The following is a 16,048-nucleotide window of genomic DNA, read 5'->3' on the forward strand; positions in this document are numbered from 1 at the left end:
TTACATAGTATATATTTTTCCATCAGTTTACTTTCAACTTATATTTATAGTACATTTTTTAGATACAGCATATACTTGAGTCTTGCTTTTTAAAAAATCTATTCTGACAATTTCTTTTAATTGAAATGTTTATTTTATTAATGTTTAATGTAATTGGTGATATGGGTGAAATTAATCATTTTATTCTTTTTTGTTTGTCCCTGTGCTTTTTGTTTCTCTGTTCCTTCTTTCCTGCCTTTCTTTGGATTATTTGAATATTTATCAAAATTTCACTTTAATATATCTGTTGGCTTTTAGTTTTGTCTCTTTTTATTTGTTTGGGATTTTTAGTGTTTTCTGTATAGATTAAAGTATACATCATCAACTTGTCACAGTCTACTTAGAGTAAAATTGAACTACTTCACATAAAGATGTAGAAATCTTTAAATTGTATAGTTCCATTTACTTCCCCAAACCTTTGTACTATAGTTTCTGTATGTAATACTATAAACCCTACAGGACAGTATTATAATTTTTGCTTTCAGCAACTTGCTGTGTTTTAAAGAAAGTAAAGGGGACAAGAGTCTCCCTCTGAGGCTCTTATTAAACATGTCAGACTTTTCATTATTGTCCTACAGGTTCCTGAATCTCTATTTTTTCATATTAAGTAATTTCTATTGATCTATCTTTAAGTTCTCAGATTCTCCCCTCAGATATTTTCACTTTGTTTTGAGCTCAACCAGTTAACAGATATTACATGTTTTAATTCTATAATTTCCATTTTAAAAAAGTTTCTGTTTCTCCGATAAGATTCCCTATGTTTTTCCTTTACTTTGAACATATTTTACTTTTTTCATGAAGCATAGTTTTTGTTTGTTTGTTTGGTTGGTTTATGTTCTTGTTTGTTAGATGAAGTCGTGCTCTGTCACCCAGGCTGGAGTGCAGTGGCGCAATCTCAGCTTGCTGCAACCTCTGCCTCCCAGGTTCAAGCGATTCTCCTGTCTCAACCTCCTGAGTAGCTGGACTATAGATGTGTGCCACCACTCTCAGCTAATTTTTTTTTCTTTTTTTGTATTTTTAGTAGAGACAGGGTTTCACCATGTTGGCCAGGCTGGTCTCGAACTCCTGGCCTCAAGTGATCCACCCGCCTCAGCCTCTTAAAGGGCTGGGATAACAGGCATGAGCCGCCGTGCCTGACCCATCAAGCATAGTTATAATAGCTGCTATAAAATCTATTAATTCCAATATCTGGGTCATTTCAGGCTTGGTCTTGTTGGGTTATCTTTTATGTTAACACTAGGTCTCACTTTCTTGGTTCTTTTAGGTCAAGTTGGATTGATCTTGGGCATTGTGACTATTATATTGTGAAGACTCTGCACTCTCTTGTTGTCCTACAAAAATTATTGATGTTTTTGTTCTAGCAGTCAATTATCTTGATTGTACTCAAAATACAAAACGACTCGTGAACAGCAGCTCAAATTTTAGTTCAGTTGTTTTATCCTTAGCTGTCTGCTTGCAGGAGTTTCTAAACATGCATGGTTTAGGGGTTAACCAGAGACTTGAACAGGTAGTCCCTTACATATAGGAGTCTCTCATGCAGGGAATGGAGCTGCCATCTTTGGCTCTCTTCTTTCTAGCATTCCTTTCTCACTTTCCAGCAGCTCTGTTTGTCCTAACTTTGTCTTCTGGTTCTTCTGGCCAGAAACAACATGGTTTTTCTAGCAGAATTTTAGATGCTCCATGCAATGCCAACTTCAGTCTGCCTTCAGACTAAAAGCTATACAAATAGCAGCTCCACCCCATGCAAGTCAGTTATACCAAGTGTCAATACTTTTTCTTTGCCACCTGCTTTTGTTTATTCTCCAGGACCTTAAGGTCATGTGTGTGCATGCATGTGTGTGTGTGTGTGTGTGTGTGTGTATTTTGTCTAGAGCATTTTGTCTAGAGTCTATGGTTTTCATCTGTGGGAGGGTAGGTCTGATAGAGGATTACTCAGCTATGTTGAATCAGAATTCCCCAGTCTTTACTACTTTTATTATCTTTTCCTGTTGCATTACTGGGCACTCCCTAAAAATTTATAAATAATTGTGGTGATAGATGTTACTGTTGCCATGTCACAGACTAATATATTACCATTAATGATGATGTTGGCTGTTACTTTTACATATATATAGAATTTTTAAAATTATGTTTAAATTTTTTTTTTTTTTTTTTGAGAAATAGTCTCGCTCTGTTGCTCAGGCTGGAGTGCAGTGGCTTGATCTCAGTGCACTGCAACCTCTGCCTCCCAGATTCCAGCAATTCTCCTGCCGCAGCTTCCCGAGTAGTTGGGACTACAGGCGTGCCCCACCACGCCCGGCTTATTTTGGATTTTTAGTAGAGACGGGGTTTCACCACGTTGGCTGGGCTGGTCTTGAACTCCTGACCTTAGGTGATCCACCCGCCTCGGCCTTCCAAAGTGCTGGGATTACAGGCACGAGCCACCGTACCTGGCCAATATTCTTTATCACATTAAGAAAGTATTATCTTTATGTAGTTTTATTATAGTTCTTATCGATAATAGTTGTTAAATTTATCAGATTTATCAGTATTGCAGCTATTAAAATAATTACAACATTTTAATCCTTGTTGACTTATGGGTAATGAGTTATAATAACATATAGAAACCTTTAATTTCTTGATGGTTTTATTTGGCTATTGTAAATTTGTACTAGTCTAGTGTTGATTGGTATTTTATTTTAAATTTGTGAAAAATCCTGAAGTCATTGGTAAGATTAGCTTGTAAGCTTCTTTATTTTTCCAGACTTTGGCTTTTAAGACTATGCCAGCTTATAAAAAGAACTGAAAAGCTGTTTACTTTTTAATTTAATTGATATTATATTGCATGAGAACAATTTGTTCCATGAAAGCTGAAAACAACTTATTTGTAAATCTATCCGGGGCTGGTTACTCTTTTAAACTATGTTTTAAAGGTAGTTATTAGAAACTCCCTTACATTCCTTTTAAGAATTATTGATATGCTCCAATTTTCTATTCCTCTTAACAATTTTGTTAATTTTTCTTTAGGATAAATTTGCTTTATTTGTCTTTCAAGACATCTGTGGTCTATCCCTCTCACAACTCGTCTTCTTACCTATTTGAACTTATCTTTTAATCCCAATAAATAATAAATGCCTTCCTGCTATAAATATGCTATTTTTCTGCCTGTCTTATGAACATTCCAGGCTTATGCTGTTGACCTCGCCTGCAATGCCCTCATCTTTTAAATCTTAGCATTTTCTTCTTCTTCTATGAAATCTTTCCTGTCTATTCTAGTCTTTATTGATATCCCTCCCTTTTTAAACTCTTCCTCATTTGTAGATTGTATTGATTGGTTTGCTTTTTAGTAATATTACTCTATTTTATTTACTACTGTTTTGTGTATGCAAATCCTATCTATACCATAAAAATGTGAGGTCTTTGTGGCCTAGACTTTTGTCATATACCTTATTTTTATTTCATATTATCCAGAACTAAATATATTCTGTGCCTAGTGTGAAAAATATATGGGTTCTAAACATTTATTTGTTTAGCTTGTTAACAGAGAATCACAAAGTATTCAGTTTATATTAACATGTGCATATGTATATTTTGAGCGCCTAGATATGTACATTTTAATAAAAAATATATGGACCCAATCTGCCAGTCTGATACTCTAGCTTAGGAAAAGCCAGATCATTGTTTTTCAGTTTCTTCTCTACTCAGAACTGATCTGCTGTACCTACTCTATGTTAGAGAGAGTAATAGTTTGTCAAAACAGAGAAGGCTTTATTTCTCAGCATTTGAACTTTAGACTTTCCCTGAACTTAGAGAGATGAATTTTATGTGAATATAAAGGCTAAGTTTTATAGACAAAGAAAATAAAAATTAGTAAAAAATGTGAGCATAAGCAGATCTTTTAACTTCTGAAGATTTGTTTTTTTATTGATAATGCCCATCTCATAGTAGGTTTTTTTGAGAATTAAATAAATCACATTTGAAAATATTTAAAGAACCAGACAGCTGTTAGTTATCATAATTCAATATTGCAAATGTGAATACTCAAGCATAAATTATTTATTAATATACACGGAAAGAAATAGTTTCTAAGATAATTTTCCATTTTTCCTGATGTTTAGATGGAAAATGCAGGGCCTTTGAATGTTCTATATTCACAGCATAGACAAGCATGTAGAAGATCACTGGGTTCTACAGACTTTTCTCCTATGTTCAACATTCAGTCTAATGCTCATAAAAAGGAAAAAGACTCTACTTTATTTACAGGTATACAAATTGCATGTTTACATTGAAATAACTGAAAATTATCTGCACCTAAAATTAATGTGTAAGCATTAAGAAAATCTTTAACCAAGGAATATTAGTCTTTGATCACATTACCATAACGATCTTTCTCCAGCCTTCTTTTCTTACTCTTAAACCTATCCACACCACACTGATTCTAGTCATATTTAATAGGCTGTTTTACTTAGTTAACCAAATTACTGTGTGATTTGATTCACTGTCTGTTGTCTATGCTTAAAACATATGTTTTCACCTGATGGATTCCTGATTGTCTTTAATAGTTAAGAGATTTTAGCCCTAAGTAAAAGAAAATCCAACTGCCTGTAGCTTAAACAGTAAAGATATTTATTATCAAAAAAAAAAAACAAGAAGTCCATCAGAAAGGCTTTTGCAGGGTTGACTCATTCAGGGGCTTTATAATGTCATCAGATATTCAGTTCCATGCATCTATTTGACAGACCTGGAGTAGTTACTGTCTGCTGCTAAGGTTTCCACTACAGATGCAAGAAAAAAAATATTCTCGAGTTTTCTGTCTGTCTGATTGTGGCTGCTGAGATTGAATAGAGGAATACAGTGGGGGAAAAAACGTCCAGTTCCTCTCTCTTTCGTCAATGGTCTTAGCAGGTAGCTTGTCCTCCTATCCTTGCTGTACAATATGATGACAACTATTCAAGATAGCTTGTGTGACTGGAAATGCTTTTTATGCCTTGGTAAGAATGAAAAAAAAATGTTTTCCCAACGCCAACTCCCCCTTATGTTTCTTTGTCTCAAATAGCCTCATGCATCCACATCTAAACCAATAAATCATCATTGGCTTAGATCACTTTTTCCAACTTTTAACACGGCCACAGTAAGAAATGCTTTTTATATTACACACACACACACACACACACACACACACACACACACACGGAGCAGAAGATTCATCTTCCTAGAGTCCTAATTATCTCTCTTTCTCTCTGTCAGTTGAATTTGATTGTAGTATTTCTGTATTTTGTACAGTAATTACTAAGAATCCAGATGATACATTCTGTTATACTCTATTCTACTTCATTTTTTAAAATGCTGTTCAGGATACACTAAATTGATTTCGCAAGACATGAATGGTTTGTAGCTCACTATTTTGAAAAACACAGCTTAGATTACTCAGGATTTACTCTATTGAGCGGGGAAAGATCCCAGCCTTCTTTGAAGGACGCGGTTGCTTGGAAGGAGATAAGATTGGAGTGCTGTTAGTAAAGAAGGGTAAAAAAGAACTGTGAAGTAGGCAACCCTCTGTTTACTACATTATCCTTTAAGGTTCCATTCAGATGCCACATCTTCTCTGAAGTGTTCCCTGAAAGCAGTGACAGCGTGTTCTATTAGTTCAGCAAAGCAATCTCCCTTTAGAAAAGTTCTTAAGCCTCTCTAAAGAAGCATTTTATACTTTTTATCAAAGTCTCAAAGTAAGACTTCTGGGAAAGTTGTCAACATAAATACAAGTTCAGTTCATCCTGGCCAAAATGAGTAACACAAAAAGAAAATAAGGAAGAAAAATTTATTAAATTGAAAGTGGGACATTTTATCCCTAACTCAAAGAAAATCTGCCTCATATTATAATATGAAGCAGTTTGAAAGAATCTTCCAGAAGTCAGTGCACAATTCCATTTCTTAGGAGAAAGGAATAACCATTGAAAGAGCCAGTAGAGAATATTCTGAAAAAAAATCCCCTGTTATAACCACCTACTCCATCACACACACACACACACACACACACACACACACACGTACACACACACACACACACACACACTCTTACATTCAACATAAAGAAATGGAGTTTGTTATCAATGATAGGTCAGAGAAAGATGCGAAATTCTCCCCCTTGGGATTCCTTTCCTTATTGTAAGTCAGCAGCATTCAAAGTCTGTGTTAGCAATATTTGGAGAGAAATGTAACGATCATAACTTGTCACTTTTTTTCTCTGGCTTCCTCGTATTGCTTTAGATGTACTCAGAGCTAGGGTAAAAACCTCCTAACTTGAAGGAGCAGGGACTTGAAAGGAGGGTTGATAACAGAAGAGACAAAATACAGTTTTCTAGGAACGATTTTTGGATTGTGACCAGCGATAACTGTGCAAAGAAAAAACATGATTCCATCAAATAGCCTGTGAGCCATGAGGCCCTTACTTGACTAAATTCCTCCCCCAACTACCAAACTAAGTTGCTTACCCCAAGAGAGAGATAAAAAAATGAAACCCAAGTGACACCTCACACATAAACAGAGTACTCACCACCACCACCACCCTGGGGTCATGAAAAGGTTTCACAAAATATACAGTGCCCAGAAACAAACTTCTCCACGATCTTCCAGGGCTCCAGCTTCCTTAGCAGCCTACTGAGGTAGCTAAGTGCCTGAACTCATAATATAAGGTAACAACATCTGGATTTACATGTTAATTTCTAAGGGGAGAGTTTAACAGTGCCCAAGTAAACAAGGAGAACATCAAAAAAATGTACATCTATTGTTTTTGGACAAATAATAAGCCCAGATTTAAGTGATCTGATTCAAAGTTGAGTAGAAAGAAAAATAAGAACAAATCATGGGACCCATGAAAAAATTCCGCAGCAAAGAGAGGTCATAATTTAAAACATAGCTGATGGTCACATTTTGGCAGAATTTGTACCCCATGAACCAGGAAAAAACTTAAACAATAATTGCCTTATATGCTGAAGGAGTTAAAGAAAATCAGAATTCTGTGAAATAAGATTTGGAAATGTAAAAGATAATCATCAAGGATGAAATGATGCTACCAGAATTTAAAAATATTTTTAAAGAAACAAGTAATGCTAATAGGTAACTTAAAATTATATTAAAAGCAGCAAAGAGTAAAATAAACATTGAAGTAAACCGAATTGAAATCTGAAAAGCAGGTGTAGGAATATATACAACGTGCATTGTAAGGGGACAAAAATATGACCACATTAGACAAGATAGTATTTTGAGGGAAGAAAACAGGTATCCAACACTGAGATAACCAGTGTGTCTGAAGGAAAGAACAGAACAAATCAAATAAATTGACTAAAAGGGGGCAGGGGAAAACGATCTGAGAATAATGGAAATACTCTATATCTTGATTTTACTTACATGAGTGCATATATTTATCAATGTTTATCAAACTGTGCATTACATTAAAATATGTGTATTTTATTGTATGTAAATTATACCTCAGTAAAGCAAAGTTAAAGAAAAAAACAAAAGGCTGACATGACAGAAGTCTAAAACACCAAAAATACAATAGATTAAAATAACTGCAAAAAGCTTATACAAGTGCAGCAAATATTCACAATATTTCATTTAAAATACAAAATACTGTTCGTTTTTAAAGACAGTGCCAATTAAATACATAGTAGTTTATCAAATTCTGTGCTCATCATTGACTCCTGTATTCTGCCATTTGTGGTTTACTTATTTATTTCTTTTGAGACGGAGTTTCACTCTTGTTGACCAGGCTGGAGTGCAATGGCGCAACCCTGGCTCACTGCAACCTCTGCCTCCTGGGTTCAAGCGATTCTCCTGCCTCCTCCCAAGTAGCTGGGATTACAGGCGTGCACCACCACGCCTGGCTAATTTTGTGTTTTTAGTAGCGATGGGGTTTCACCATATTGGTCAGGCTGCTCTCAAACTCCTGTCCTCAGGTGATCCACCTGTCTTGGCCTCCCAGAGTGCTGGGATTACAGGCGTGAGCCACCACACTCAGCCCCATCTGTGTTCTATTACATTTTTCCTGAAGAGCATGTGTTAGTCATTCTTTCAATGGTGACCTGTTGGCTATTAACTCTTTTCATCCTTGTATATCTGAAGTGCCTTTATTTTGCTGTCACTCTTGAGAATGACAGTTGAATTTATGTAAATGTCTACACTGTAAATTATTTTTTCTCAGCACTTTACAGATAATTTTATTATCTTCTTGAATGATTCATAGATTAGAATTCTGTTCATGGTCCAATTGTCATTCCTCTACAGACAAGCTTTTTAACTTTTTGGTAGTTTTAGGATTTTTCTCTTTATTCTTTACAATCTGCATTTTTAGTACAAAGTATCTGGATATAGACGTATTCTGTCTGTCATCTTCAATCCTTGAAATACACTTCTATCAGTTAGAATTATTGGTTATTATCTCTTCAAATATAGATTCTTTACCATTTCCTCTATTTTCTTCTTCCAAAGCTATTGGAGAAATGTCCAAGACTTGCAGTCTGTTTTTCATGATTTTGAACTGTTCTTTCAGGTTTTTATTTATCTTTCTATGCATTCTTGGCGAATCCCTCAACATTTTCTCTCAATTCATTAATTCTCCCTTTGTCCATGTAATCTAGATTTATATTTCTTACTTCCAAGATTTCCAGTTTTTAAAATATTGACCTGTTTTTATTTTTACCTTAGTCTGTTTTTATCGAATACTAGCTTATTCTCTAATGTATTTTTTATTTATACCCTTGAAATTTCTAAACATATTTCATCAAATCTAAGATGTCACCAATTGACACTGTTAATTAAACTATGACGCATGCTAATATACATCTTAAAATTGAGGTGTATATCTTAAGATGGCAAAGGTTTTCAGGTTATTTTTAGATTCTTCTATTTAATTGTATTGCTGACCCTCTTGTAGATTTTGTTGGCTGCCTTTCTAAAATTTATATTTTTCATTTTTTTATTATAATTTTTTTTTGAAACTGAGTCTCACCCTGTCGCCCAGGCTGGAGTGCGGTGGCACAATCTCCACTCACTGCCACCTCCGACTCTGGTTCAAGCGATTCTCCTGCCTTAGTCTCCCAAGTAGCTGAGACTATAAGGCGTTCGCCACAATGCCCAGCTGATTTTTGTACTTTTAGTAGAGATGGGGTTTCACCATGTTGGCCAGGCTGGTCTCAAACTCCTGACCTCAAGTGATCCACCCACCTCAGCCTCTTAAAGCGCTGGGATTATAGGTGTGAGCCACTGCACCTGGCACTATTTTTCATAGGTTTTAGAATTTTAGAAGGCTCTCTGTCTCTTATTCACCACTCACTATATGTCACTCTTTCCTTTCCAGAAGTTTTGTAGTTGCCATTACTCAGACCTCGTGACCCTCAGGCCAGACCAGATTTTAGAGTTGTGAATGGAATTCGTCTGCCAGGGTGACAATTGGGATATGGTAGATTGGCAGATTCAGTCATCCATCTCTTGTGTGGTTTGACTCAGTTCCAGGTTAGCCAATTGGCAATGGAAAGGAGTGATTTTTATTCTCCTTTCACAAGTCAGGGATCCTTAACCCAGCACCTTGTTTCAGTCAGTGGGCCTGTTTTTCTCTTACCTATCCCATTCCTGCAAATGGGAAAAAGTTGGATCTCCCTCTAGGTAGAAACTGAAGCCAACGATTTCCCACCACTTACACTGCTACAATCCTTATTGAGTCCACCAACATGTTCATCTAGACAACAACAACAGCCTCCTAATTGGTTACTCCATTGCTGCTCTTGCCACCCACATTCCCCCTTCTCCCCACAGACCATCCATCACTGAGCAAGCAGAGTGATCTTTCTAAAGCATAAATGAAACTGCATTATTGTTCTGTTGAAAACCCTCCTAAGGATCTCTATTGTAACCAGAATAATATCTTAACTCTTCACTATGGCTTATGTGACCCTAGATGACTTTGCCCTGCTACGTGTTTCAACCCATCTTACTCCACTCTCCTCCTAATTCACCACACCCAAGCAACACTGGCCGCTTTGTTCTTTCAGCATTCCATGCTGGCTTCACACTGAGACCTCCACACTTGCTGTTTCCTCTGCCTCTTTCTCTTTACTCAGATTTCAACTCAAATATCCCCTCTTAAAAGAGGCCTTCTATAGCCACCCTAGGTGAAGTACCATGGTTATATTCTTCCATGGTACTTGAACGCTGCAAATACTTCCAAATTATTCGAAATTATATTATACATTTATTTGTTGGTTGGTTTACTTGTTTTTGTTGTTGTCGGGTTTTTTTTTGTTTGTTTTTGTTTTTGTTTTTTTGAGATGGGGGTCTTACTATACTGCCCCAGCTGGCCTCAAACTCCTGGGCTTAAGCAGTCCTCCCACTTCAGCCTCCTGAGTAGCTGGGATTACAGGGGCATACCACCATGCCCCTTGTTTACTTGTTTATTGACCATTTCTTCCCTCTAGAACAGAGCTTCCCAAATAGAACTGTGGTAACCTGTTGTGCTTGGAGGGGGTTATAGGTGTGCTGAAATATTGATTCCTTAGCCATCAAGGCTGCTCAGTTGGCCCTGTGGTAGCCTGCCCAGACTCAAGCATGTATTCCAGTATACTGTACAAATAATATTAATTAGTATGCTTGCCATTATATGGGAAAGACTGGGAAGTACTGAACTAGAATATAAACTACTTGAGGACAAGGTAAAAGCTAAAACTGTTACTAATAGCATGTGTATCTAGAAAAATGCTGGAGTGGCCACCAGACATATTTGGAAGAGATCAACCTTGGATGATGCTTACTTCATGCCACGTGGCAAGATCTGTTTGATATCTGCAAACTGTCTTCCCTGCCTGCCAAGTGATAAACGTCTGAAGCTTCCTACTGGTTAATAATGACTCCACATATCAGAAAGATTTGAAAATTTAGGGATGTCTTTCTTCCACAAAAAAATCTCCAAGACCACTTTTATGTTTGATCTGTTTTAGCCAAATACTAGGGCTTCGATCTCAGTCTTTTCCAGTTCTATCTAGTTCATTCAAGAAATATTTACTGGGTAGCTACTACAGACCAGGCACTATACTAGGTGTTTTCCATATGTTATTTTAAATTGTAAAATATTTTGTGCAAGATATTTTCCTAAATGTCAGAATATCTATGTGTCTTTTATGAAAATCTTTTAAAATTTCAGCTCAAATTGAAAAAAAACCTAGGAAACCATTGGATTCTGTTGGTCACTTAGAAGGTGATAGAAATAAAAGGTAATTTATTTTAAAATGCTTAATATTTTGTTCTGTTTAATGATGTTTCTAGTAGGACACATTTTATAATTGACAGGAATAAATTTATTCTGCCTTATTATTTAGTTCCATAGCACAATCCAATGAATGGTCCAAGACTGCTTAGCCACTAGATATGACATCCAGACCTTGAGTGTTGTTAAATGGAGAGAAAGGCATGGGAAAATGAATAGAGGGAATACAATTTTTTTTTAGTAAATACACACATTTACTTACATGACAACATGGACATGAAAAAGTAGCTTTTCTTTGGATAAAGTTCTCATTTTTCTCATGAACCCTTCCATCTCTATATAATGAAAAAAAATCATTAATCCAGTGTGTTTCAAACTTTGTTTGAATCAATAATGAACAAGCACTTTAGGTTTAACTCAGTTTAAAAATTATATTCTGTCTCTGCCTGACCACACTATTCTATCCTCTTAACAAAGCTGGGGCCACCCTATGTTGGCATGAAGCTGCCCTGTGGAGCTTCTTCCAGAATTTCAACATAGGATGTTGCAAATACCTCTCTACCTTTGGTGTTCTCCTCAACCTACGTAATAATACAATTCGTCCCCATTCAAAATCCAAAGAGGCATATATATGACTCTCTTGCTTCCACTCCTAACTCTTGCTGTTTTCTCCCACAAACCAGGCAGGACGGGATGATCTTGTCAGTTTGAAAGTCTGTGGGAGAGAGGTTGGTGCAGAAGTTGGCAGTGACTTCCAGGGATAAAAGGAGGCAGACAAGAACTGACAAGCTGTAATCAGCCCCATGAACACTACCCTGAACTGTGTTTATTTTCAGAAAAAAATCTCCACGGATGAACGATTTTAATATAAAAGAAAACAAATCGGTCAGAAATTATCAATTAAGTAAGTATAGGTCAGTAAGAAAGAAAAGCTTGCTCCCGTTGTGCTTTGAGGATGAATTGAAAAATCCACATGCCAAGATAATCAACGTTAGTCCAACAAAGACAGTAACTTCTCACATGGTAATAAGCATATCATCTATCGTTAAGTAAATATGTGTAGTCATATGACTTATGGGAATCACCCATATATTTTAGTGACCAGAATCTTTGATAAATCCTTCTTACCTCTTGGTTTCATATTCCAAAGTGATAACAGCACTTAAGTTCTTAATGCACTTTGCACAACCCCCAAACTGGGGATTCCTTTACACCAGCTGAAAATTCAGTGTTTTTCTTTATGAAGAAGCCTTTATCAAATTTGCTTGATTATAATAGAACTGTAGAATAAAAAGAATTTTTAAAAAATGGCTGTACCAATCTAGCAGAATGCAGTGATGTGCACCTGTAATCCCCGCTACTCTGGAGTCTGAGGCAGGGGAACTGCTTGAGCCCAGGCATTTGAATCCAGCCTGAGCAATATAACAAGACCCCAGTTCTAAAATGATGGGACCATGACCATGTGTCAATTTTTCTAACAATCTGTTTTGGCTTTTTCAACCAGAAAGTGCATTTATTAAAGGCTATTTAGTAACTCATGCTCTCTAGAGAGGCGGTATGGCTCGAAAGCTGTCTAGTCAGGAATCACCTAATTATATAGCCCCAGACTGCTCCACTGAGGCCCATGCTATTGTCACAGATAAAAGTTTACAACTCTGATGCTGAGCAGGGAATACTCTAAGACATTTGCTACTGCTGTCATTCAAAGCTAGATGTAACTCCTACCACCCTCACTAGAATAGTTTTCCCAATACTTTTTCACAGTGCTTGCTTTCTCTGAGCTGAAGACTTCATAGGTGTACCTGAATGGCAGAGCCTAGGGCAAATGCCTATGTCCTAACCTCAAAGAAGCTGACAAACATGGTTCTTGCCTCTACCTAAGGGTACATAGACTTGTCAAGTGGAAAATTCCCTAAGGTGTTGGACAGACCAAAAGCATTACAAACATCCATTACTATGGCTAAATAGGTAATATTGGCATCACCAGTGGATTGCAAAACTAGATCTTTGTCATCTTTTCAGTAATCATAGCAGACTTGGATATTACTGTGATAAAAATGATCTATTCTTAAGTCAATCTATTACTTTGGCTATTTTATTCCACAAATATATATTGAGCACTTTTTAGGTGTCAGGTATTGTGCTAAGTATTAGGGTACAATAATAACAGTTGTAGAGATAATTTTTAATTTTTTGAATTATTTACTAGAATATCCAGATTTGTAATTTTGGCTTGTAATCAGTTATGTCTCTTCTGAACTTTGACTCAATCCATTTTTTGGTATGCTTTTTAATTTCTAGAACATGGAAACCTAAGAAATGCCAGAACAACTACCTTATTTCTCAATGACAGTACCTCAGATATTTAACAAATATATTAATGTTTTCGTATTCCAATTTATTTCAAAAAACATTTAAGGCCAAAAGTTCAAGTTTTATCACTAACATCTCTATAGAATATTAAGATAAGAAGGATGTATGTTACATACAAGTACAGTATTTTCATGTATTTGAATAATGCTACTGTTCATATTAAATATTTGTATGTAGTCATTTTTAGAATATTTTACAATTTTATTTACATGTTTTAAAATATATGGAGCTTTCTTGACTCAATGAACTTATGACTAATTATTCTTTTCTTTAATCTACAGGAACAAAAGGACACAAATCCCATAATTTTCCATGACACAGAATATGTACGAATGTTACTTTTGACAAAAAATAGATTTTCTTCTCATCCTTTGGAAAATGAAAACATTTACCCACATAAAAGAACAAATTTCGTTTTAGAAAGAAATTGTGAAATCCTCAAATCTATAATTGGCAATCAATCTATTTCTCTTTTCAAACCCCAAAAAACTATGCCTACAGTACAGAGAAAAGATATACAGATCCCTATGTCTTTTAAAGCGGGCCACACAACTGTAGATGATAAACTAAAGAAGAAAACTAATAAGCAGACACTAGAAAACAGATCTTGGAATACACTCTATAATTTCTCACAGAATTTTTCTAGCCTAACAAAACAATTTGTGGGTTACCTTGATAAAGCTGTTATTCATGAAATGAGTGCCCAAACTGGAAAATTTGGAAGAATGTTTTCTGCAGGAAAACCAACCAGCATACCCACATCCAGTGCCTTACCTGTCAAATGTTACTCAAAGCCTTTTAAATATATATATAAACTAAATAATGTAACACCACTGGATAATTTGTTAAACCTATCAAATGAAATTTTAAATGCCTCATAAAATATCATGTATGCAGCAATATTTGAGTAACAAGAAGCAAATATCCAAGTTCCAAAATTATAAAAGAAATTCTTATCCAAATAGTAATGTTCTAATTGATCATATAAGAAAGCAAAGCACAGACATTAGAATTATAAGTCAGCAGTGGTCTGTTCAAGAACAATCAACATTTTTAGAAAATAATAGGACAAAATTAGGAAATAATTATCACCAAGAGGATCTAGTTCATGACTTTCTATTATCTCAATTAGATTGCTCAATCATCAGCCTTCCTATACTAAACTCTGATTCAAGACCAAGAAAGGCATAGTCTGACTCTGGAAATGCGCTGTTGGAAGCCAAATAACATCAATACTCTTGTTCTATAATTGAATATCAAATAAGACAAATTACCATTAATTTAATGACTGTGGAGTTAATTGTATACCGGCATTTCAGCAAATCATCATCAATAGTATTACATTAGCAATTTATGCAATTAAAAAGGCTTTGTAAAACTTTGAATAGATTTTATTGTTGTTAGTAGATGTTGGAACTTCATTACTATATAATGTTTTTGCAAACTTTAACTTTTTTCTAAATTGTTAAATAAAAGAATAACTATCCTTAATCTAAATAATTTTGGTAGCAAATCCTATAAGGTATTAAACATTTTAAGGTATATTATTACATTGCTATTTTACTGTTTCTCATTAACCCAAACAGTTTAAAGGCAGAATTCAACTTAGAAACAAGTTGCATTTTGAAAGTTTATTTGTAATCCATTTGTTTGGAATTCAGAAATGTATTTCACATAAAAATAATCTTGGAAGTAATAAATTCCAAAATTAACTAACAAAAGCTTACTTAAAATTTTATCCCATAGAGCTTATGTGAAAATCGTAAAAAGCAATAATTTTGTAATTCCAATAACTAATAGAGAAAACTGAGTAAGGAAAGAATTTTTCAATCTTGACTGTTACTACTTGAAGAGAAACAGATTGAATTCAATGCATTTAAGTTAAGAAAAGGCTTTCGGGGTTCTTTTGGAACATTTAAGGGTGAGGAGGTAAACTGGTTTAGGTTCCTCTGCTTCTACTTCAGACTGGAGATTTTCTTTATTGTGCATAATCATCAATACCACTCAGGAGCATCTTTACAACGAGAGGGAGGTTTGGACTCTCAAAAAGAATGACAAGGAGAGAAAAATGGAGATGGAAGAAGAGAGATGTACCTGGAGATTGTGTGAATGAGAGAAGAGAAAGAGAGAAAAGCTTCGAGATAAGGTGTTGGGCTCGGATCTGTAGGAGGTAGGGAAGGGGCATAGCAGGTTCCCTTGCTTCCAGTTGCTGCCTGGGAAAAGGAGAAGCTGCTGCAGCTCCAAGTCATGAAGCTGTCTTTCTCTTTTCCCCTTCATTCTTTTCTGGTTGCTGTTATACGTTCTCCCCCTGTTTTCCCTCCATCCAGACTTACTGCAAAGCAGAACAGCTTCCCGAACTACATTGCCAACTTAGAACATAAAACACAAACTCTTTTTAAG

The 16,048-nt window shown here is 35.5% G+C and overlaps 1 protein-coding gene and 1 non-coding gene across 9 annotated transcripts in view; both read left to right on the forward strand.

Moving 5' to 3' along the window:
* C1H1orf141 (chromosome 1 C1orf141 homolog) overlaps window positions 1-14,928 on the forward strand; it is a 49,361-nt gene extending 34,433 nt beyond the window's left edge. For 5 of the 8 annotated variants that reach the window (XM_054684102.2, XM_063800728.1, XM_016920434.3 and 2 more), the window contains 4 exons: window positions 4,137-4,281; window positions 11,213-11,282; window positions 12,112-12,298; window positions 13,930-14,928. In XM_054684102.2, the coding sequence (XP_054540077.1) occupies window positions 4,137-4,281; window positions 11,213-11,282; window positions 12,112-12,298; window positions 13,930-14,529 (1,002 nt within the window). In that variant the 3' untranslated portion in view covers window positions 14,530-14,928. Of the gene's footprint in view, window positions 1-4,136; window positions 4,282-11,212; window positions 11,283-11,958; window positions 12,299-13,929 lie in introns of all 8 variants that reach the window. The other 3 variants (XR_010153585.1, XR_001707168.3, XM_016920436.3) reach the window with 3 other exon arrangements.
* Window positions 4,741-4,875, forward strand: LOC112207330 (small nucleolar RNA SNORA31). The gene has a single exon (XR_002941760.1). It is a non-coding gene; the product is annotated as a small nucleolar RNA SNORA31 (small nucleolar RNA).
* Window positions 14,929-16,048: the final 1,120 nt, after the last annotated feature.

The sequence above is a fragment of the Pan troglodytes genome, chromosome 1 (genome assembly GCF_028858775.2).
Source record: "Pan troglodytes isolate AG18354 chromosome 1, NHGRI_mPanTro3-v2.0_pri, whole genome shotgun sequence".
NCBI classification, from domain to species: Eukaryota; Metazoa; Chordata; class Mammalia; order Primates; family Hominidae; genus Pan; species Pan troglodytes.